Source organism: Alligator sinensis, unplaced genomic scaffold, assembly GCF_000455745.1.
Source record: "Alligator sinensis unplaced genomic scaffold, ASM45574v1 scaffold846_1, whole genome shotgun sequence".
NCBI lineage: Eukaryota > Metazoa > Chordata > Crocodylia > Alligatoridae > Alligator > Alligator sinensis.
In genome coordinates this window covers 920,446-943,945 of record NW_005842230.1, presented here as the reverse complement: position 1 = coordinate 943,945, position 23,500 = coordinate 920,446, and the positions used below count along the sequence as shown (strand labels likewise).

The 23,500-nt window shown below is 39.4% G+C and overlaps 1 protein-coding gene across 10 annotated transcripts in view; it reads left to right on the top strand.

The window, feature by feature from the left end:
* U2SURP (U2 snRNP associated SURP domain containing) overlaps positions 1 to 23,500 on the top strand; it is a 79,788-nt gene that overhangs the window by 39,812 nt on the left and 16,476 nt on the right. For 6 of the 10 annotated variants that reach the window (XM_025208452.1, XM_025208456.1, XM_025208455.1 and 3 more), the window contains 11 exons: positions 1,991 to 2,095; positions 4,000 to 4,066; positions 4,150 to 4,313; positions 7,231 to 7,393; positions 8,744 to 8,823; positions 12,242 to 12,329; positions 14,697 to 14,819; positions 16,305 to 16,461; positions 16,870 to 16,983; positions 19,579 to 19,645; positions 22,202 to 22,364. In XM_025208452.1, the coding sequence (XP_025064237.1) occupies positions 1,991 to 2,095; positions 4,000 to 4,066; positions 4,150 to 4,313; positions 7,231 to 7,393; positions 8,744 to 8,823; positions 12,242 to 12,329; positions 14,697 to 14,819; positions 16,305 to 16,461; positions 16,870 to 16,983; positions 19,579 to 19,645; positions 22,202 to 22,364 (1,291 nt within the window). The remainder of the gene's footprint in view (positions 1 to 1,990; positions 2,096 to 3,999; positions 4,067 to 4,149; positions 4,314 to 7,230; positions 7,394 to 8,743; positions 8,824 to 12,241; positions 12,330 to 14,696; positions 14,820 to 16,304; positions 16,462 to 16,869; positions 16,984 to 19,578; positions 19,646 to 22,201; positions 22,365 to 23,500) is intronic. The other 4 variants (XM_006027262.3, XM_006027261.3, XM_025208453.1 and 1 more) reach the window with 1 other exon arrangement.

The window sequence follows — 23,500 nt, the reverse complement described above, 5'->3', positions numbered from 1 at the left end:
TAATCAGTATTTAAATAAACTAATTTTAAAGTATTCAGTGCTTGTGTAAGTGCTAAAATTGTTATGATCAGCTCTATCAGATGAGTGTAACAAGTTTGAGGGTGGTGGTGGGGGGGAGGGGGGTTGTATCCAGGCTTATTTCAAAACTTTATATCATCCTAAGAAAGATGCCTTTTGCTCAACCGCACTTTGTATCAGACTTGTTGGAGGCATTATTGAATGAAGTTCTATGGTTGCGGTATATAGGATGTTAGGCAAGAGGCTATCACTTTGTGCTAGACTTCAAATCTGTGAATTTATCAGCATCATTGTAATTTTACTGTACTGGTATTTTCAAATGCAGTTTGCACATACTTAAGTATTTCTTTCTACTTGGACTTCCAGAACACTGCACTAAATGAAATGGCTGCAGAATTATTTTGATTTGTCTTCTGCAGATGTTTCCAGGATTGTCAAAAAGGGTTTCTGTAAAACTGAGTTTTGGGAAGGACTTAAACTGAGTGATACTGTTGGTCTTTTCTATAATATTTGGAGGAAATGTAGTTTTAGTGCTAATATGCAATTTATATAGACTGTTTACAAATTATTAAGGCTATTGGGGCATATTCTGTTACTTGAGTCTTAAATTTCTTTTTATTAGTTTTTAGTTTTGTAGGAAAAAACAATCCAGTTAAGCACTTTTTATCTGTAACAGAACTTTGAATAGATAAGATGGTAAAAAAATAAAATAACCATCACCTAGTGATCATATATGCACTTTGTTATGTGGTTACAAATGATTTTTTTCCTGTATCTTTTATGAACAATTAAAAATAAATCTAAATGATAATGCATTCTGAGTTATAACTTGTTTTAAAATCATTAAAATAAAAATTTACAGTACATGTTCAAAGAGCCAATATCCTTTTGTTGTGTTTAGATAACTTATGGGGTAAAAGCTACACTTGTTTTGCTTGCATTACATGCTAAAATTGTAGGCCTCAAAGCTTTCATGTACTGTGTTGCTGTGAATGGTATTTGAAAATTTAGGATCCTCTTTTACAATGTAAAATCATTTTTGCCTGTAATATTAGTATATTCCACAGAAGGTCAATTAAAAATAACGAATATTTTCTGAGAATAAGTTAGTATTTGTTTTACCACTTGTTAAGTGGATCTACATTTTCAAATGCAATCCAAAACATTTTTCTGACATGCTTCTCTGAATGATGTGCAGAACAAAATTGGTGTAGCTTTTTTAATTTTTGGAAATGTCATTTGGTTTAAGTTTAGGTAGTTATAAAATGGAAGAAATTTTATCTGGTATGCTTTCGTAAATGATGTATGGTTTTGTTCCAATGGCATCCATTTTAAGGTTTGATCAAAAGGATGTTGCCTCTTCAGTGGCTTGCTTTAATAAAATCTCCATCTGGTTTCTGAGTTGGGAAACTTGATGCATGGTTTGCAACATCAGTTATTTTGGTTTTTGTTTTGCATTTATTTGGCAATAAAGCTGGATGGAGTTTCTATTAAATCTTTTTAAATGATCATGCGTGTTTTTAATTTTGAGCTCAGCGTTCATGTAGTTGATAGTGTGCAGAAGCTGGATTAATTTTTCGATACAACTGCACAAAATTAGTTTAGGGATTATTTTCTGTTAACTAACTTAGGCCACACTTTATGTTCATTTGCCCATTTTTCTTGATAAGTACTATTAAATTAGTTTTTATTAAGGCAAAACTCATGACTGTAAGTCAGCTTATTGAAATTTAGAAATAATATTTTCACTTAGAAAATGCACACTCCACCATAATCAGGCATGTTTTTATTTTATAATGCCTATATTCACAATGCAAGGCTATAACATTGCTCTGTTACCTTATCTTTTATACAGTTTTTTTTAACAGTACAGCAAAATAATCTCCTGCACAGATATAGTATTTTAGGTGAAGTGTAGTTTTTATAATGTTAGGTTTGAATCAATTTTTCTTTAACTGTGTTGTTGTTGTAGGAATTTGCTCGCATTGATTCATCGAATGATAGAGTTTGTGGTACGTGAAGGGCCTATGTTTGAAGCCATGATCATGAACAGAGAAATCAACAATCCAATGTTCAGGTGCTTTTTTTATCAATATATAACAACATAGAATCTAGTTGAGCTATTGCTAAGCATTATCTTTAAAAAAAAATGTAATGGCAGATGCTAAGTGAGTATTTTGAGTACATGGTCAAATTTTGAAAGTTAGAGAGTTTTAGAAGTTCTCCTTCAAGTACAAGCAGATGTATACAATTCATGTGGTACTGATACTGAAATTAATATTCATGTCATATAGACTAGTCCATTTAAAAATACTGTAATTCTATAGTAAAGCCAATCTGGTAAATCTATTTTTCAAATAATACACAGCTCCTTGTCATTTGAACAGCTCAAAAGTCATTGATAAAAATAGTAACAAATGAGAAAATATAAATTGGATAGCGTCCATAGGAGTTGAGTTGTTCCATTAACTTTAACAGAATTTGGATTAGATCCTGTTACACCTACTTGGAATTTCTGCTTCACAAGAATGGTTATTTTGAAATTTACTCTTGTTCCATTTGGAAAGGTCAACATTTCTGTGAAATACTTAGAAAACTAATTTTGGAGACACGAGTGACCTTACAAAATATTTATTTCAGTAAGGTTGAGGTGCTTCATTTCAACTATCATTTTGATTTTTATAATACAGGTAGTGAATGAAACTTGAAGCACAACAGCATTATCAAAACATTCCCATGAGTGGGGTTTTTGTCGAATCAGTTTGTTTTTTGGAAAAATTTCAGCAAGCTTTGACTATTTAGTGTACCACCTGAGTAACTGAGCCATGTGCTCATAGGCTGGGAAATTCCTCCTGCATAGCATCCATGTTAGAGTAGCTAGTCAGTAGTGTTATGTGGCCAGTTAGTCTGCATAGTTTCACCAGCTCAGCTACCAGAATTCTACTTTTCTGGTGCTCACGGAGTCCTCGTGGAACTTTAGTTTTCGTCACGCGCTTTCTGCATGTTGTGGGTTTCCTTCATCTGTTTCCTCCCAGCTGTACTAATGTTGTGGATGACCGTTATTTCACTTTTGCTGACTTTGTGTATGTCTGTTACTGTGTTCTCAGTGTGTTCTAGCAGAGGTGCTCCCAAGTGTGCCAACTGCTTTCCTTCCTCTCCTTTCTGCTAAGCAGGGACATTTGGCAGCGGACTGCTCTGGGGGACAATCCCCCATAGCAGGCAGCTCTTACCAGAAGCTGGTGTCTTGAGAGTGACTGTAGTAGGGAATATGTATGCAGCAGCTTCATACTGTTGCTTTTCCAGGTGTGGCTGGGATGATCAGGACCTTTTTAGGAGTAGCCTTTCAAGAAATGCCAAGAATGTGGGATAGATGTACTATGTTGCCCGCGTGATAGGCAGGAGTTGCATCTGAAAGGAATCAGCAGCTTTAGATCAAGGGTGTCAAACTTATGGGCCAAATCTAAACTGGTTTTCTGTGGGACAGATTCAGGTCCTCAGGCTTCCCACAGATCAAGTGACCCACAGGCAGTGGCCTAATTAATCCCCTGGCACCCAGAGCTGCTGTTTGCAGTGTAACTCTGGAACCCAGGAAATTAACACCTTTGCCACTCACCCCCTTTTCCCTGCCACCAATCTTAGTCACCAGGGGTGACTAGAAACACTGTTTTTTGGCAGCAGGTAAAGGGTGAGGGTAGACAAGTATCATGAACTCCCTTGGTTCTGGAAATGACAGCTCTGGCACCTGCAGGGATTGCCACAGTTGCAGAGGCTCCATCAGCCATGGTGATGAGCACCACTTACCGAATATGCTGTACAGAGGTGGGTGGTCCAGGCTACAAGAAATTCTGTGGGCCTGGATGACCCGTCTCCACAGGTTGTATGTTTGATACCTCTGCTTTAGATGATACATTTTCTATTGGGTTTCACATCTCTTAAATACTTCATAACATACTTTATTTTTTCTCTCCATCTCTGGCTTAGGTTTTTATTTGAAAACCAAACTCCAGCCCATGTTTACTACAGGTGGAAGCTTTATTCAATTCTACAGGCAAGTAACATTTTAGTGGCGGTTCACAGTTTTAAATATGAAATTCAGAAACACCAAATATGATATATTTTTGTTTTTGTTAGGGAGATGCTCCAACCAAATGGAGGACAGAAGATTTTCGTATGTTCAAAAATGGATCATTTTGGAGGCCGCCACCATTAAACCCATACCTGCATGGGATGTCTGAAGAGCAAGAAACTGAAGCATTTGTAGAGGAACCTAATAAGAAGGGTGCACTTAAGGAGGAGTAAGAGCTTTTACATTTTCAAATGGGTCTGTCTTGTGACTATTTTTTTGCAAACTTTACAATGTGTAAATCTTGACATGGTACAATATTTGTTGGAATGTTAAGTAGGAGCTCTCCTTTCAATTTTATTTCTTTTGTTCTTTTTTTTACTATAGTTTATGTGGAAGGGAATGCTCAGATTGTTCAGTTGGAAGTGTCTTGTATTTACAGGGAATTCGAGGGACGATTGTCACAAATTTTTTGCCTGGCTTTCTTTCTACTATCTGGCAGTGTAGTAGTATAATACTGCACTCTAGACTGGCATGTTTTGCTGGTTTCATGAGACTTTGGCTGCTTTGGATATCAGAAAAGAGCTAAATGTTAATGATGTCCGTGCTTACATATTTTATCAGCAAAATTTGGTTGGCCTAACTTCAGTAACTAGGGGAGTAGCTGTTTTATATTTAAATTTTTATATTTACTGATTCCACTGACCAAAAATTTAAAATAGGGAAGAGCTAGGCCTGTGCAAAGCGGCAAGTATTTGATTCGGATTTGGATTTGGATTTGGCGATTCGAGTCACTGTCCCAATCCGATTCTGCTGAATCGGATTCGAAGATTCGGCCATAGACTAAATAGGCAGCAGTCCTCTACCGCAACTGCCTTCAGCTGGTAAGTCTGTTGTGGTGGGCGGAGTGGGGAGGGAAGGGTTTTGGCAGGGGCAGATAAACGCCTGCACAGCGAGGGAAGGATTGGGGCTGGGGCTGGGACAAGCTGCCCAGCCATGGTGGGTGGTGTGGGACTCAGGGAGAGGGGTTCCTGCCACTGTGTGCCGTTGGTCCAGGAGCTGCTCTTCTGGTGGCTCCGCTGGCGACTTTTGCCGCCAGTCCAGGAGGGCATGGGAGTGGGCATGTGCCCCCAGATCTACACGGGGCAGGCTCAGTTGCCCAGTTGCACTCCAGGAGGCTAGCCCCAGCCGCCTGCTGCCGGGCTGTGCTCTGGGTGGTTAGCCTCAGCCACAGCCCAGAGCGCGCAGCCCTGGCTCTGCTCACCCTGCAGAGCACAGTGGAGCAGGAGCTATGTGGGGTGCATCCACCCTAAAATTCACCATAGCCCCTGGTGCTGGCCCTGCCCTGATCCAGGTGCATGTGTCCGGCCCCATGCCCTGTTGCTGCTGCTTGCACAGTGGTCCAGGAGCTGCTCTTCCAATGGCTCTTCTGGCGGCTCTCACCGCCAGTCTGGGAGGGCATGGGAGCGGGCCTGTGCCTTTGGATCTGCGTGGGGTGGGCTGGGCTGTGCTCCAGGAGGCTTGCCCCAGTTGCCCACCACCGGCCTGCACTCTGTGGGGCAGGTGGAGCCAGGGCTGTGCTCTGGGCAGCTAGCAGCCTGTTTGAGAGATGCGGTGAGGCTGGAGCAGCTTCTGCCACTGCCCGTTGCTTGTCTGAGGCAGTGCAGTGGCACTGTCCCATGCCTTCCCGCCCCTGCTGGGTGAGCAGCAGGAGGGCATAGCCCCCGCTTCCAGTGCCTTCTGCCCCCCGTCTAGAGCCCAGCCCAGCCCGCTCCTCGCAGATCCGGGGGCGCACACCTGTTTCCATGCCTTCCTGGACTCTAAGTCCCATGCCCCCCTGCCCCGGCTTGCCCCAGCCCCAATCCCTCCCTCGCTGTGGGGGCATTTGATCTGCCGTCCCCACCCCCCCCCGATGCTCCTTTCCTTGCCCCTCCGCCCACCACAGCAGACTTACCAGCTGGAGGCAGCTGTGTCCAGCGTGGTCGAGGACTGCTGCCTGTTTAGTCTATGGTTGAATCTCCCAACCGGCACTGAATCTCTCTGAATCGATTCAGAGGCTTCTGATTTGATTTGGGCCTTTTAATGGGTCTCCCAATTCTATTTGGATTCGTAGATTTGGCTGCTGAATCGGGCCTAATCTCCTCCGAATTGAATGAGCTACTGAAGCTTCGCACAGCCCTAGGAAGAGCTACTTATAGCCAGAAGGAAACAGTACAACAAATGTTCTGTTCTTCCACTTACCCTGTGATGACATGCTAATAACAAAAGTTGATGTGATCAAAGTGTTTTGGTACAAGACCAACTTTGTCAGTGAACTATTGAAATCAACCATGGTATTTCCAGTTCAGTTCAGAATAGAAACTTGAAAATAATTGTCTTACAAATCCATCTGACAAATGGATTCCCTGATTAGTATGCACAATGCAGAGTCACATGGCAAAGAATAGTTTTGTGTACTTGCTTGCATCCACAGCCTCTTAGATTGGAAGTCGCCAGCCTGATATCCTGTCACACAGATAATGTGTCAGGAATAGGTCTTTGAAGTCAGTGTAATAGAATTTACCTGAGTTTCCTTTTATAGATTCAGCTTCCATTTTTCTATCCTTGTTTTCTGTTCAGCAATATAACTACTGTAGCAAGTATAGTTTTAGAAATGGGTTATAACTGCAGGGAGATAAGAGAGATTACAGTGATCTGTGATCTGTTTTGCTGTTTAACTTCTTACAATTTAACTTTTTAAAAGGGGGTGAACAGATTTGGGCTTTTTGTCTGTTTGTTTTTAATCTGAGGTCTTACCTATATGAGGAAAAGCATGGAATAGCAATTCCTCACTATCCCCGTGTGTGTATGCTGACATGCTTACACTTGCATAAAGCCACACTTTGGAGTAAGTGTGTTCACATCAGTATTTGTTCTGCAGTGGTTATTTTCAATAGCTTCCCCAAGATTTCTCTACAAGCAGTAAATGTGTATCTTCTAAATACATATGCATCTTAGGCATTGCAAACCTACTACAATAAATTATAAAATTGTCATGGTTATTTTGGCCGTAAAAAAATGTAACCCACTACATGTTCAGTTAGGAATTTTTTGACAAAAGGGCTTCTAATTTATATGAAAACATGTTAAAACACTGTATGAAATTTTAGACAGAGGGACAAATTAGAGGAAATCCTGCGTGGATTAACGCCTCGTAAGAATGATATTGGGGATGCAATGGTTTTCTGTCTTAATAATGCTGAAGCTGCTGAAGAAATTGTAGACTGCATTACTGAGTCGCTGTCCATTCTGAAGACTCCTCTTCCCAAAAAGGTATGATCATTTGCCTTAATCATATTGCATATGTTTTTTGGGATTGCTTATGCACATATTGCAGGAAAAGTTGTTATTGCACAGATCATGGGCACATAGAAATGTTCAACTCTAGCAGTATAAAATGATTCATGGGGGAGGAAAAAGTACAGATGTTCAGTCTGCATCCCTCCCTCTCTCCTGCTCCTTTCACCTTGAGGCTGAAGCGATTCCAGCTTGGGGAAAGTGTGGGCTGCTTAATTTGTCCTATTCCCAGGGGAACTGCAACAGTGGGGCAAAGCCCCCTGCCTGCTTTTGATGCTGGGATTCCAGTGTGAGAACCAGGCAGGGGGCTTGTGGCGCTGCTCCCTCAGCTCAGCTCCTGCCAGACCTCGAAGGAGGGTAAGCAGCAGGAAAGTGTGACAGATGTTCAGTCTCTCAGGAGAAACTCTCCCAGGAACAATTTCTATCTTGTTATATTTAGGTTCTTTTTTTCCCAGAACAGCCATTTTTGCTGTGGGAGAAAAAGCTGGACTGTCTGCACTCTTGTGTTGCAGTGAAATATCTACTGTGCAGAAATCCTCTGCAGGGGATTCCTCTGGTGCAGGGAACCCCTGCATGAGTTTGTCCACTTGCAGGAGCATGCCCCAAGTTGGGGTGTAGCAGCTTGATGCAAGCACTGGGGAAGTCCCCTGCAGGGAGATTCCCAGGATGCACAATAAGCAAACAGAGGTCCTCACAAACTGTGACTACCTTTGGTAGCAGCAACATTTTTGGGCTCTTAGAACATAATAATGGGCTAGGATGTCTGTTTGCTTATAACTTTTGATGGCATAAAAATTCTTATGCCCACACAAGGGCAGTGTTTATTTGCACCTTAAGTTTCTTTAAAACTAGGACTTGACATTGATGATCCTTTTTTTTCTGCATTTGTAACCATTTTACTTAGTCTTACAATTTTTTTTTTTTTTTTTTTTTAAATCTTGAAACCGATTTCCATTCATTCCTAAACTAGCCTTTTGTACCTCCAAGTGTTAGCTTTTTTTTTTATCTTCATGGACAAATATGCAATTTCCAATACAGGAAGTGAAAATAAGAAATCTAAAATCTTTTCCTGATAAGAGTATGAAATTCATGTATGTACTGAAGATTTGATGACTTTTCTTACAAGACATTATTCAAAACACAGAAAAGAATACTAGTTACCTGCTAATGTGTAGGAAAAATACAGCTGCATCTTGCTAGCTTAATTGAAAATGGCAAAACATCTCTTGAATTTGTCTGTCTTTAACATTTATGCCAAGAGAGTACAGTATTATCACAATGCAACTTAAAGTAACTTGGTCTTAATTTGGACATTCTTTATTATAGATTGCAAGATTATACTTGGTATCAGATGTGTTATACAACTCTTCAGCTAAAGTTGCCAATGCTTCATATTATAGAAAATTGTAAGTATCAGCTTTTTAAATTATTGTCAATCAAAATAAAAGAATGTATTAATATTTAAAAAATGCATCCCATCTTAAAGAATCATAGAAAATCAGGGTTGGAAGGGACCTCAGGAGGTCATCTAGTCCAAAACCCTGCTCAAAGCAGGACCAGCCCCAACTAGATCACTCTAGCCACAGCTTTGCAAGGATGGAGCATCCATCACATATTTAGGTAACACGTTCCAGTGCTTCGCCATCCTCCTAGTGAGAGAGTTTTTTCTAATATCCAACTTAAACTTCCTTTGATTCAACTTGGGACCACTGCTCCTTGTTCTGTCATCTGCCACCACTGAGAACAATCTAGCTCCATCCTCTTTTGAACTTCCCTTCAGGTAGTTGAAGGCTTGTATTAAATCCCCTCTCAGTCTTCTCTTCTCTAGACCAAATAAGTCCTGTTCCCTCAGCCTCTCCTCAGAAGTCATGTGCCCCAGCCCCTGAACTATTTTCATTGCACTTTGCTGGATTCTCGCCAATTTGTCTACATCCTTTCTGTAGTGGGCCCCTCAAAACTGGACATTTCAGGTGTGGCCTCACCAGTGCAGAATAGAGGGGAATAATTACTTCCCTCAATCTGCTGGCAGCAGTGTTACTAATGCAGCCCAGTGTTCTGTTAGCTTTCTTGGGCAACAAGGGCACTCTGCTGACTTATATCCAGCTTATTGTTCACTGCAACTCCCAGATCCTTTTCTGCAGAGCTGCTGCTTAGCCAGTTGGTCTCAGGCCTGTAGCGGTACATGGGTTTCTTCTGTCCTAAGTGCAAAACTTTGCACTTATCCTTATTTAACCTTATTAGATTTCTTTCGACCCAATCCTCCAATTTGTTTAGGTCACTCTGAATCCTAGCCCTACCCTTCAGTAAATCTACTACTCCCCTCCAGCTTGGTGTCATCTGCAAACCTGCTTAGGGTGCAATACATCCCATCTTTGAGATTGTTAATGAAGATATTGAACAAAACCAGCCCCAGGACTGACCCCTGGGGCACTCCACTTGATACCAGCTGCCATTGAGATGTTGAGCCATTGATCACTACCTGTTGAGGCCAGCCAGTTTTCTAGCCACCGTACGGTCCATTCATTCAATTCATACTTCCTCAGCTTGCTTGCAAGAATGCTGTGGGAGACTGTATTCAGCAACCCTTGCTGAAATTCAAGGTATATCACGTCCAATGCATCCACAGAACCAGTCATCTCATAGAAAACCATCAGGTTGGTCAGGCATGACTTGCCCTTGGTGAATCCATGCTGACTGTTCCTAATCACCTTCTCCTCAAGTGCTTAGAAATGGATTTCTTGAGGTCCTGCTCCATGATTTTTCTGGGGACTGAGGTGAGGCTGACTGGGTCTGTAGTTCCCTGGATCCTCTTTCTTCCCTTTCTTAAAGATGGGCATTATATTTGCCCTTTGCCAGTTGGGCTTCTCCCCCACCCCCTCCTCAGTAGCCTCAAGTTTTCAAAGATAATGGCCAGTAGCTCTGCAGTTGCATCAGCCAAGTCCCTCAGGACCCTTGGATGCATTGAATGTGGCCCCATGGACTTGTACATGTCCAGCTTTTCTAAGTAGTCCCTATACTGTTCTTGCACCACTGTTGGCTGCTCACCTTATTCTGAAACTGCTGTCAGATGCAGTAGTCTGGGAACTGACTTTGCCTGTGAAGACTGAGGTGAAAAAGGCATTGAGCACTTCAGCCTTTTTTGCCTCCTCTGTCACTAGTTTGCCTCCCCCACGTAGTAAAGGACCTAGACTTCCCTAGATCTTCCTCTTGTTGCTGACATACTTGTAGAAACCCTTCTTGTTACCCTGCACGTCCCTTGCTAGCTGCAATTCCAGTTGTGCTTTGGCCTTCCTGATTTCATCCCTGTATGCCTGAGCAATATTCTTATACTCCTCCCTAGTCATCTGTCCAAACTTCCACTTCTTATAAGCTTCCTTTTTGTGTTTAAGCTAACCAAAGAGTTCTTGGTTAAATCATGCTGGTAGCCTGCCATATTGGCTATTTTTCCTGTACATTGGGATGGTTTGTTCCTGCATCCTCAGTAAGGTTTCTTTAAAATACAACCAGCGTTCCTGGACTCCTGGCGTTCCAGGGGATCCTGCCCATCAGTTCCCTGAGTGAGTCAAAGTCTGTAAACCTCCCTTATTTCAGTAACAGTACCATTGCAATTTCTGTACTATAATAGATGATATGCCCCCTTTCTTCCTTACCATCTTTTTTTAAGGATCATATATTCTTTTTTGCACGAGCTTTCTTTGACTTGGTTTTCAAAAGTGGATTTTAAGATCCTAGCATCCATTTTCAACAGTCTTGGCAATTTTCAGTTGTCTTTCCTTCACCAAATGTTGTTTCTTAAGCTGTATATAGATGTAACTTTAAACTTTAAAATGGGTTTGGAGAGTTGCTGCTTGAGAATGCACATGCATTACAGCTGGTACGCATGCTTCTGAATTGATACAATGGAGCTAAATCACTGTAAGTTGAACCCTTAAAGTTACAATGGCTTGCATTGGCATAGGAGCATCTGATAGCAATACAGTTATGTCTGTCATTACCCTTTGTTTTCAATTTGTACTTTTTTCTTTTTATAAATTCATTTTCATTAGCCGATTAAGTAGTTCCATGGAATTAGAAGTGATAACCTATGTCACAAGGAACGGATATTTACTGGCTTTGTAGGTGGTTTTACTGAACTTATTCCCAAATATACTATTGTAATAGCATAACAAGTAGCATTTGTAGACAGCAGTGGAATTTAAAATTTGAATTTGTCCTTTGAAAGTTTAGGGGATAATTTTGTTTCAGTGCAGAGGAAACTGTTAATAAAATTCCTTGTTGCAGCTCTAAATTGCATCACGGGGCTGAAAGCTAGGGAAAGTGGGGGGGGGCTGGGCTTGGGGACTCCTGGGTTCTCTATCCTGGGTAATTACAGGAGGTTGAAGGCTGCAGAAGTTATGGCATCCTTGCCATAGCATCATGGTTTAGAGTTTCTGAAGCTCTGCCTGCAGCAGCCCCTCACATAAGTCCTTAAGTCAAGCCTTTTATGGGAGCTTGATGGTGGCCCTTGTACTAAACTTTCAAAGAAAGCACTGTCTGGCTGGATATAGGGCTGTAAGAATGCTTTTTTTTGCTGCAGCCTTTTTAGAGCAGTCTGAAGGGACTAAAGGAGGAGTGAGTGAGGATCTCCATTTTAAATTTTCACGTATAATTGTCTTAGTTTTAAGTTCAATGCATGGCTTAACGTTTAGAGGTCTATAAGAAGACATATTTAAGATGCGATCCATTTAAAAGAACCATGTTTTAGAAATTATTGATGATATACTGCACTGGAGTGGCATTTGTCATGGTACAAAATTTAACTAAATGCGTGTGTTTTAATTCCAGTTTTGAAACAAAATTATGTCAGATATTCTCTGATCTCAATGCTACTTATCGTACAATACAAGGCCATTTGCAGTCTGAGAATTTCAAGGTATGTGTATCATTGTTTATGTGACACTTAAAAAGGTGAATTAGGAATATACTTCTTCACAAAAGCATGGGTAAATAACATGGCTAACACAAAAATCCCTTCTGAAATGGAACTGAATTTATACAGTTCCATTTCATTTCTTTATCACAAAGGCCCCTCCAGAAGTTATTTTTATTTTACTGCAAAATGTGCAGCACTACCAAAAATAAAGTGCTCTGGGTGGCTAGGCATTCAAAGCCCCTTAGCCTGAGGATGACAGAATTGATACAAAGGTGCACACTCCAGCCATGGGGCAGTAGGGTGCTACCCTGTAGTTCTCTCTTCCGCCCATCCCTAGGGAACTTCAAAGGGCTTGCAACCCATACATACTTAGTGACAGGTTTATGAGCCCATTAAATTCCTAGCTCCCAGGCAGCCTGAGAGCTGACTGAAATCTGTCAGGCAGCCCTACCTGGGTGGCAGGGGCTGATCAGGGATATCTGCCATGATCAGCCCCTGCTACCTCCATTTGCACTGGAGATGAGGGTGAAGGGGCTTCTTGTAACCAGTGGCAGAATCTGATGGGGCGACATAGGCCCTAACCCCCAAATCAGCCCCTGTTACAGGGAGACTCCTCACCCTTGCCACCTAACCCAGGGCTGTTTTGGGGCACACTGCAGGGTTGGGGGTAGCTCTGATTGCTCTTCTCTATTCCACAGGGATTGTTCTCCGTGGCTGCCTGACTGCTGGAACTTTAAAGGATGTTCCAGCAGCTCAACACGGGGAATCTAGGGATGTAAATATTGTTTAAAGAAGTATCCATTTAACCTGCTCTAATTATGTCTGTTAAGTGGTTAACAGATAACACAATAGCTCAGACATGACTGCTACAGAAAGCTGCTCCTGGGGCCTTTGGGAGGAGGAGGGGGAAGGGAGGGAGTGGAGTGGGAAGGGAGAGTCAGTGGCAAGCCCTGCCACTAAATGTGGGCAGCAGCAGGCAAGGAGCTTTCCCAGTCTGATGCAGCTGCTGGTGGTGCTGGGAGGAAAGAGCACCTGTGAAAGAGCAGCTAATTGATGAAGTGCTGAGTCATTAGGCTGCCTGGTGCTTTCCTGTTTACCCTCATAGGCCAGGGGGTACTAGTCCCCCTGGCCCCTTTCCCCTCCCCTCCTCCTTAGTCACTGCTCTGCTTCCCTTCCCCTCCCCGCTGGACTGTAATGCTAACTTTTCCCATTCCTTAGGGCAATCCATTCCTTAGTGCTGCAGCTGCCTGAGTTCACTTTACAGTTAGGGCTGCTCACCCACTGAAACTTTAAAGGTCACACAGTAGGCGGCTTCCTGGTGCTGGGCTACTCCAGATATTTTAAAGGGCATGTGGTAGCCAAGCGGTCCTCCTTAATAGACTGTGTTGGGTGTTTTCTCAGGGAGCCAGCTGCTGTCTTTCCCATTTATTTGGAAGTGGGGGGAGAAAGCAGAGTACTGTGCAACTTTTGGTGGGTAAAGATGTGACAAGATGCAAAATTTGTCCCAGCACTATGAAGAAGTTGATGTTTGAATTTGTAACTTTTGTTGCAAATCCTTTGCTTGTGGGGCAGATTGGAATCCACTTAACAGCAGATTGGCTATTATTTAAAAAATAGCTGCTTTGAATCTGTGCTGAAATTGTGACCTTTTTAAAAAAATGTTTAAAAGAAAAACAGTTTTAAAAGAAGTTTAGTAGTTGATAATTAGACTTTATTAAGCCCCGCAGCATGCTAATTTTCTATTTTAAAGCTAAATTCATTTCTAATTTTCACAAGGCACAGAAAACTATACAATACTTAATGTTTTTCCTGTTGAAAATATTTTATATGCCAAACGCATGTGTTCAGACTTTGTAAATTGTGATTCTGGTAGCAACCTGGCAGACAAGTTTGAGCACTTGGCTAATTTTTTAATAAATTGTATGTACTTAGAATAAAAATCAGTGTTTAAATGGAAATGATGGTACAGTATTAATTCAGTTATACAAATAACACATCTCTAATTACTTCTATCACATGTTGATACACTTTTCTATATTCTTGCACAAGGAACCAACATCTATTTTATTTGGTAAAGATGGTCATTTTGATAGAACTTTTGAGTAGAATGATTAATTTCCTTTGCTTTTGGAACTGGCTAGCAGAAAATGAAAGTAATGTAAGTTTAACCAGACATTAACAAAACCCAAATGAGGTAGAAAATAGTTCAGATCTGTTTTTAGGTCACTAGATATTCTGAACATAATGGCATCTTAATATGTACAAATAGAATTATTTAGCAATATCACTTTATCTCTAATATGTTTCTGATGATTTTAAATATTTTCTTATGAATTATACTAGTTTTTTTTTATCTGCTACTTTTAGCAACGGGTAATGACATGCTTCAGAGCATGGGAGGACTGGGCAATTTATCCAGAACCCTTTTTAATCAAACTGCAGAATATTTTCTTGGGGCTTGTAAATATCATAGAAGATAAAGAAGCTGAGGTAAGTGGTTGAATTAGTAAAGGTAACACAGTGGTGATGATGCTTCTTTAGGGGAAACGACAACAACAAAAAGCAACAAGGATTATATTAGTATCCTTAGTTGGGTGTGTGTGGCTGCTCATGACAGAGATAGTAATTTATGGATTTTGTCAAACCTGAGCTTTTGTCTAGGTATTCAGGTAGGAATTGAAAACTTTTTTTCCACATATCCCATAAAAGACACACACTCTGGCTTTCAAGTGTGGCTGTTCCTACCACCACTTGTCTTTTGTTACTTTTTACTTACTATAATGCACAATACATGAAGTTTCATACAGAAACTATTTAGAAACTGAAGCTAGCATAGAATGTGACAGGTCACTTACTTTCTATTGGATGTACTTTGTTATATTTGTCTGTGAATTTCCACGTGGCATTTTAGGTGTTGGTTTTGATTTTTTTCATGGCCTAGAAAACTTGGGGACTTCATTACCTGAACCACCTTTTTGACTCGCAATGCCATGTGTTGCTTGTAGAATTAATAAGTCATTTGAACTTTTTCAGTTGATATCAAAGGAAGGAGTTGGTAGATCATTCTCAGAAATGAAGTTTGTTAAATTTCCAGACTAGATGTGAAACATCTTTTTTTAACTTATTTTTGAGGAAGGCTTATGGAGGAATATGGATGTGTTGTTTGAATGGGATGTACAAACGATTTAAGGCATTATTTTGACATTGGGCACTCTCATGTTAGAATTCCCAAAGCATAGGGAAAATGTTTGTTGATGTTTTTACATCTGATTTATATATCCCATGTTGGGAAGGTCAGCTCACAGTAAACAGGAAAGTGTTAAGAGCAGTTTCTACTTTGTAGCACTGTAGTATTGAAAAAGAGGTAGGCAAATTACAATATAAATGGAAGGTAAATTTGTTTCCACTAAGCAGTAAAAAAACCCAAGAAAACATATAAGCCTGAAGAAAACGGGCACGCCTAATATATTAGAAAAGTTACTTACCAGCTGTTCATTTTGTGTGTTAACACCAGGAATGGTATTAACATTTGCCAGCTCCTGGACTTAAAAAACTCCTGTGAAATTTTTCAGTGTCTGTTAGGTGTACATTAAGTTTTGCTTCTGTGAATTCACGCAAGTGGCTCACTTGAAGCAGTGTGTGATTTGTATGTACCATTTTTTTGTATAATCAATCTCTTAAAACTCCAGATAATTTGCTGAGAAATTACAGGCTATTGCTTATAATTGTTGTGTAAGAGAGAAGGTGGCAATTTCTTTCACTGAAAATTATGTAAGAAGCAAAAATCAAACTGAAATGCTGCCCTGACTTTTGTATGGTTGGGACTGTTTTGCTTTGTATTTCAAAGGTTTGATGCTTTTCTATCTATTTAAAGCAAACAAATTTGTTTTATGAAGTGAAGTAATTGGAAGAGAAATTAAAGAAAATAACCTAGCACACTAGCTGAAGGGATTTCAGGTTTTATTTTGTCTCCAGGAAGTACCAGATGATCTTGATGGTGCCCCCATTGAGGAAGAGCTTGATGGTGCACCACTGGAAGATGTAGATGGAATTCCTATTGATGCTGCTCCCATTGATGATCTTGATGGTGTCCCTATTAAATCCCTTGATGATGACCTTGATGGTGTACCTTGTAAGAAATGGTTTAGTTTTGATTTTGGAATTCTTTACATTTCCTAATGTAATGCACATGAAATATCCTATATTGCTAACTTCAGTAATCACAAGAGTTGTTTTTGGAATAGCAGCAAGAAGACAACATTAAGCAAGATAGATGGAAACTTAAATTAATCAATAATTGTATGCAAAGTACAAGAATGAATTTAGAATGTAATTCTGATTGTCAAGTCTTGGGGGACAAGGGCAATGTCTTTCTCTGCATTTACCTACTATAGTTGAGCCATGGCCTTTGTCCCTTTTGTACCAGCAGTACAAATAGCAAGATCACAAGCCTTTAATTTTTTTGATTACCATGTAAGTTCCCCAATATAAGTAAGAATTAAAGACTTACTGGAGAATTTTCAACAATGATTTTTCTTAGTGTTTTTTCCCTCAATAGTGGATACTTCTGAAGATTCTAAAAAAAATGAGCCTATATTTAAGGTTGCCCCTTCAAAATGGGAAGCAGTGGATGAATCGGAATTAGAAGCTCAAGGTTAGTTTGAAGTAATATCTTAATTTTAAAGGCACTCTTCTAAATAAACTGGAATGGTGATGTTTTCCTTCTCTGTGAGTTTAGTCATTTTCTTCACAGAGGGCATGTCTTCATGAGACGCTACCTCACAGTGGTTACTTTGCAGTGGTGCCAGCGAACATCTTTTTAGTGACACTACTGTGCAGTAGCCTAATAATGCTGTGCAGTAGCATATTATCACTGCCAGTACTGAGACACATTACTGTGGAGTTTTATTGGGCTACTGCACAGTCAGTCTCATGTAGACATGCCCAGATATTTCTAAATAAACCGTCTAAACCTATCACACGGCTAGGTTAGTGCAGCCTATCTAAATAAGATATATGGTAGTGTCCATTGCATTGTCTCCCTCAGTACTGACCCTTTTTTCAAGTCATGGTGAGCCACTATTTTGATACATTTCAACTTCCGCTTCACTCGCACAGCCAAGCTCTGTGCCTTTCTTCCCCATTTCCAATTATTCCTGTTTCTTCACTAGTGTTAAATGTCCAGCAGACATCACCAAACAGGGCTGCAAACAGTTCAACCAGTATTCCTCTGTTGCCTCCTCTCTTACCCTGTTACCTGTGATTAGCGTGGCCCCACACTTCAGATTGTTTCAATGGAACCAGACCAGATTGTCCTGCAACTCATCTGCATGTAAATTATTAGAGGGTCTCTGAACTTATGACAAGAACACCTGGTTCCAGTCATGAGTTGAGGGCCAGTTAGCACATGAATCCTTTGTTGAAAGGTATCTGGAGTACACGCACATACTGAGCAGTGCTGAGCTATAGCATCACTGTGGCTTGAAACTCTGTTGGGGCCCAGCCTGATTAAGTATATGGTAAAAAATGAGCCTTTTGGCTTTGGACTAATATCATGCATAGTTTGTACTCTATATAAAGAAGGTAGGTACAAAGGTGCTGCTTAAAAATATGTGGACTAAAGCTTGCATCAATCGGGGGGGGGGGGGAAATAAAACATTTCAGTTCATCCATCAGTGTTTTCAAATTTGCTCCTCGTTTCTATATGCTCAAGGAGAACAGAATGTTACAGTAAGGAAGTGGGGAAGGAGCTGCAGGGGAAAGAAGTTGGGGCGGTAGAGGGCAAGGGGGCCACTTGGTCCTCCCCTCCCCCAGATTTTTTTCCTTGCTGTAGTGGGACAAAATCAAGGCAAACCTCTACTAATTAGATCTTATACCTGGAAAACTATAACACATTTATATGTTTTCCATACATAGTATCTAATTATTGGGGGGTAATCCTATCTTCTGGGTTGTCTTATGTCCAAGTAGATAGGGTAATTATTGGGGTAGCTCCTTACTGTGCATAATGTACAAAGTTTTTTCTTAACTGCTGCTAAACCGATTGCTCCTAGATGTGCAAGAAATTGTGGGAGATTACTAGTGTGGGTTCAAGAAAGATCAACTTGTGTTCAGATGTTTTCAATGAGGTTATTGCTAGAAAATAAATAGGAAGTTGCAAAAGACATGCACCAGGTTTTATATAGACTTCATCAAGCTCATAATAGTATTAGAAGAGAGTCACTGTGGTCAATCATGGTGGGGTTTGGAATTGAAGAGTCAAGGAGTTATGTGAGAATTGAGGTAATACTCTCGGACCTGATGGGAATCAATAGTGGTCTCAAACAAGGGGTGTGGGGTCACTGATGCTTTTCAGCTTGATGGTTAAGAAGGTTTTAAGAGCTGCTGAAGAAGAAAAAAAGGGTCTGCATCTGAACAGATTGCACCAGGTATTTGCATATCCAGGTGATACCTGCCTAATAGGAGAAAAAATGGAAATAGTAGAAAAGAATAGAGAAATCATAGTCAAATAAGATGTGTTTGCTGTCAGTGTCAGCAAGACTAAATAGGTTATCATATCCATAAATAAATCTCAAGGTCACAGGAAGGTAAGGATAGGGAATGAAAATAGGGAGAAGGTAGAAAAATTTAAATATTTAGGGACAGTAATAACTAGGGAAAATCAAATAATTGAAGAAATCAAGGCAAAAACAATGCTAATATGTGACTTGAGCGTGGAGAAAACAGTTGCATCAAGGAAAATGTCAAGGAACCTTAAAATCTAGCTTTTTAAAACAATTGTTCAACCTAGCTTTTTTTAATACAAATGGGAATCCTGGAGGCTAACAAAGGCAATTGGAAACAGGCTGCCAGTATTTGAAAACAAAGTGCTAAGGAAAATATTTGGTACAGTTTAAGAAAATGGAATATGGAGGAGAAGACATAATCAAGAGCTTGTGGACATCTTGCGCAGGCTTTAGTTAAGGTGGCTATAGGCCCTTAAGGCCTGTGAGATTAGAGAGAGAGAGAAAATATAGTTTTGCTATGAATTCTATTAAATAATAAATCTCAAATATAGATACATGTTTTGGTTTTAAGTTCAGTTTTCAAGTCAGTGAAATTTATTCAGTGAATATAGGGGCATTTGAATTAAACACGGAGTGTCATGAAGTTTTATTTTATGAATTTTTATAAAACATTTTACAAATGACTGTCAAATTTCAGATGAAAAAAAATGTTTATTTTGTAATGTCCCCCACTTCTTCTCCAGCTGTTACAACATCTAAATGGGAATTATTTGACCAGCATGAAGAATCAGAAGAGGAAGAAAATCAAATGTGAGTGTGTGTGGTGTGAGTATATGTATATATGGCACCTGACTTCCCTTTGGATTAAACCAGGAAGGTTGAGAGGGGGACGTTGGTGTGTGGGCAGCTTAGTCTCTCCATATACACTGCCCAGGCTTTTGTGCCTGGGAGAGGTTACTCCAGCTTGCTTTCTCTCTCAAACTAGGATTATGTTCAGCGAGCTCATGTCTCACTTGGTGTAATCTTGTTGTGTTGCGAGACAGTAGTAGTAGGCATCCATCTATTTCTACTAGATTTTCTAGTTTGACAGTCTTTTTTTCTGAAAAGTAAGAGGTAAAATTGATGCTCTTGAAATATATTAAATGCTATCTTGGAAAATATTTTTGATCAGTTTATATCCAAAAACCAGTAAGAAATCCTTAGCTCTGACTTAAATTTCTCCAGTGCAGTTTTAGTTATACGTTAGATCTAATGAACAGTTATGGATGACTGAAAAACTAGCAGTGTGTTCCTTTAAGTTTTAAAGATCTACTTGTGAGATTGAGTTTTGGGATTGAAAAATACCAGTTTTCTTTATGAAAGAGTAGCTATTGGCTCTTCACTTAAAATATTTTTGTTTATGTAAAGAGTAGAGATGATGTCATCTCCAGACTTCTTTGAAAGTAGACTCTAGCTTCCTGTAACTTTGATATCAAACTGTAGTTCTATTCTGTGGTTTTAATGGAGAAACAGATCCCAGAATATAGAATGGTTAAACATGAGAATTTCAGACTCTTTGTTTTATGCCATATGAAGGAAGAAAAACTGAAAGATGACACAATACAAAAAGCTGTAACTTTTTTTTGTACCTCAGCTACTTAAATCAACTACTCTTCTGTTCTAGATATATAGAGTCCTTCTAATGCTTAGCCAGTGTATATGGCATGATTAATCCCAAATTTAACATGTTATTTTCTTCTTTAAATTATTCATGGACTTTTTATTGATCTAGAATGCCAATACTGGGTTTGCTTCTATATTATCATATAATCATTCTACATTATTTCATTGGTACATCCATAAAAGCTTGTACCTTCCCATATTCTCACAAGATACATAATCAGGTACTAGGGGTTTAAGTTGTAGCCGTGTTGGTCTAAGGACATAGGCAGACAAGGTTCCTTGGGTGAATTTGATATCTTTTATTAGACCAATCCAAATAGTTGGAGAATAGTTATTAAGCAAGCTTTTGAGTTCAAAAACCCTTCATCAGGCTAAGGAAGTTTCAGCAGTTGGTGTGTGCTCTTCCTGGATGGAATGACAAGTAAACAAGCCAGGGGCTGGGCTGGGGAATCAGTTGCTCATCAGGTACCTGCATTTAATCCACATTCCATTACTTCTGTGTCAGGATGTGAGCAAAATCACTGCTTAGATAAATGTGGAGGTATTTTATAATTTGTAAATAAATTTTAAAACAGTTTTTTGCATGCTAAAAGCTAGTTGTTTCTCAAGCTCATTTCTGAAGTCTGTATCCTTGTGGTGGAAGTTTCACACTCGTTTCAGTAACGTGGCTGTTTATTTTCCTTGAGCTTGAGAAAATACTGAGCATGTACAAAATTGGCTTACAGTTTAAAATTATTTTCAACAGTCATTTAAAACCCTTTATCCTTACAAATGATATTCAGTTCCTTTGGAAAAAGCCACTTCAGTTACGTATGTGACAATTTAAACTCTGAAAATAAGGAAAACATGGAAGTACAGAGATCAGAGAGGATTTTAAGTCGTAGACCTTTTCAGCAGCATTTACCAGCTTCTAATTTGGCTAGTTGTTTTCTGTAGCAGTGTTGTCAGTTGCAGTTTTTTTGGAAGTTATATTTCATATCTTATTTATGTTAAGTAGTAAGTATCAAATACTACTTCGGCTCTGAGATTGTTGCATGACAAACCTATGTTCCTCAATCTGAAGATTTGCTTTTCTACTTTGAATCAAAAGAACAGCAAGTAACATTTTCACAGATGTACTTGTATGGATATTAATAGATCTTACTCAGTTTTTGTCTTTTGATCTTTAAGTAGTTTTGAGAGCATGGGTATTAATGTGTGCAACAACTGAGTTTTCATTTTATGTTGAGATGCAGCACTCTAGTGGCTGTTAAGGGAATATCACTCTAAATTGATATCTCTAGGTCAGTTCCTAGTTAAAACAGAATCTTTTGTTGGGTTATAGACTTAATTACATTTGAAGAAGCAAAATTATATTGTTTAAAATCATTATTGAGTAACACGTTAGCTTCATTATGCAAAATATGGACTCCAACTGAAAACATAGAGTTCTTGAAAGGGTTTGAGATGTATTTAGATGAGAAGTGAGAATTATCTGAAGCATAAAAAATCATGCTCCATAAGAAAGGCAGAAAATTAGGATAGTTTGACACCATATGCTGTAAATAATGAAGTAACACATTCAGGTTTTTGTACATCAGTTGACATTATGTAGAGATCACTTAAAAAAAAAACTCTTAAAAGACTGTCACACAGACGTAAGTAAGACTTGTAACATTTAAAAGCATTGTTAGCTAAGTGTATTTTTCACTTTTGCCCTTAAAGTCAAGAAGAGGAAAGTGAAGATGAGGAGGATACTCAGAGTTCAAAATCAGAAGAACAGCATATGTACTCCAATCCCATCAAAGAAGAAATGCCTGAATCCAAGTCATCAATCAAATACTCTGAAATGAGTGAAGAAAAGCGTGCCAAGCTCCGAGAGATTGAGGTCAGTATGTTTAAAGAAAACAGTAGTGTAGAACAGGCAACTTTATATTTTGAATGAAAGTGTTGTAGTCCTGCATTATGGTTTCTGTTAATTCAGTGTTATTGTATTGCACTTGAGTATAGTAGGAATATTTACCCACAAAAAAGAAAATGAAGAACTGGGGTAGAGTCACCTATTAAGTGACAACCTGACTTTCAACTCTGTTTACTTTCTACACTTCTGCTTCAGTTTTTCTTTGCATCCTTCTGTATAATTCCTTGCTTCTGACAAATTGAAATGTCTCTTAGGCCTTTCAAGTCCCTTTGTGGTATTTTCTCTAAGTTGTTCATCTGAGAGGCCTTATTTTTTGGTTTAACGTCATAGACAGGATGATAGCACTAGAAGCCATTGCTTTAAATATCAGGGCCACCAAGCCGGGTGCTCTGGAAGTGGTATCAGAGAGGCAGTTTAACCAAAGCTATCAATTTAGCATATAGCAATCCATTTTAGTGTATTTAGTGTATATTGTTCCCCTTTTCTGCTCTTACCAGCTGCTCAAGCAACTCTGTTAAGCTCAAGGAGCACAGATTTTCAACCTTCTCTTTCTTTCTACTAACCTACAGATGAGTAGAAGTAGATCTAAAAGCCCCTGTTCATCCAACAAATGTAGGCTTTTCCTCATAGGGTACTATACAGAACTACGGAGACAGGCTTAAAAGTTGCAGTTTTCTCTAAATTGTTTTCTATTCAAAGCTTGGCAAATAGTCTACAAGCTGACTTATAGTGCACTGTATCAGTAAATGAAAATGGTATTACAAGGCTGCTAAGTTAGTTATTACAGATTCAGCATCTTTTGGTAGTAAAGCATTGTTTTGATTAATATAGTGTACATCAAATTTTAATCGCTTGTACAATAATTACTGTCAATGCATTTCTTATATAAAAGCAATGTATAGTCAATACTCAAAGCGAACGAAAAATATTTTAAGAATGGTAGTTCTTAGTTTTTCCAGATGTACTTTGATATACACTGTTTAACGACTCAGGTTGTAAAAATTAAGCCATAAGTGGAAATTATACCCTTCTTGCTTAGCCCAGCAGTTTGAAAGTTAACATGGTAAAAAGCCGTTCATATGCATGAAATATAAATTATTTGA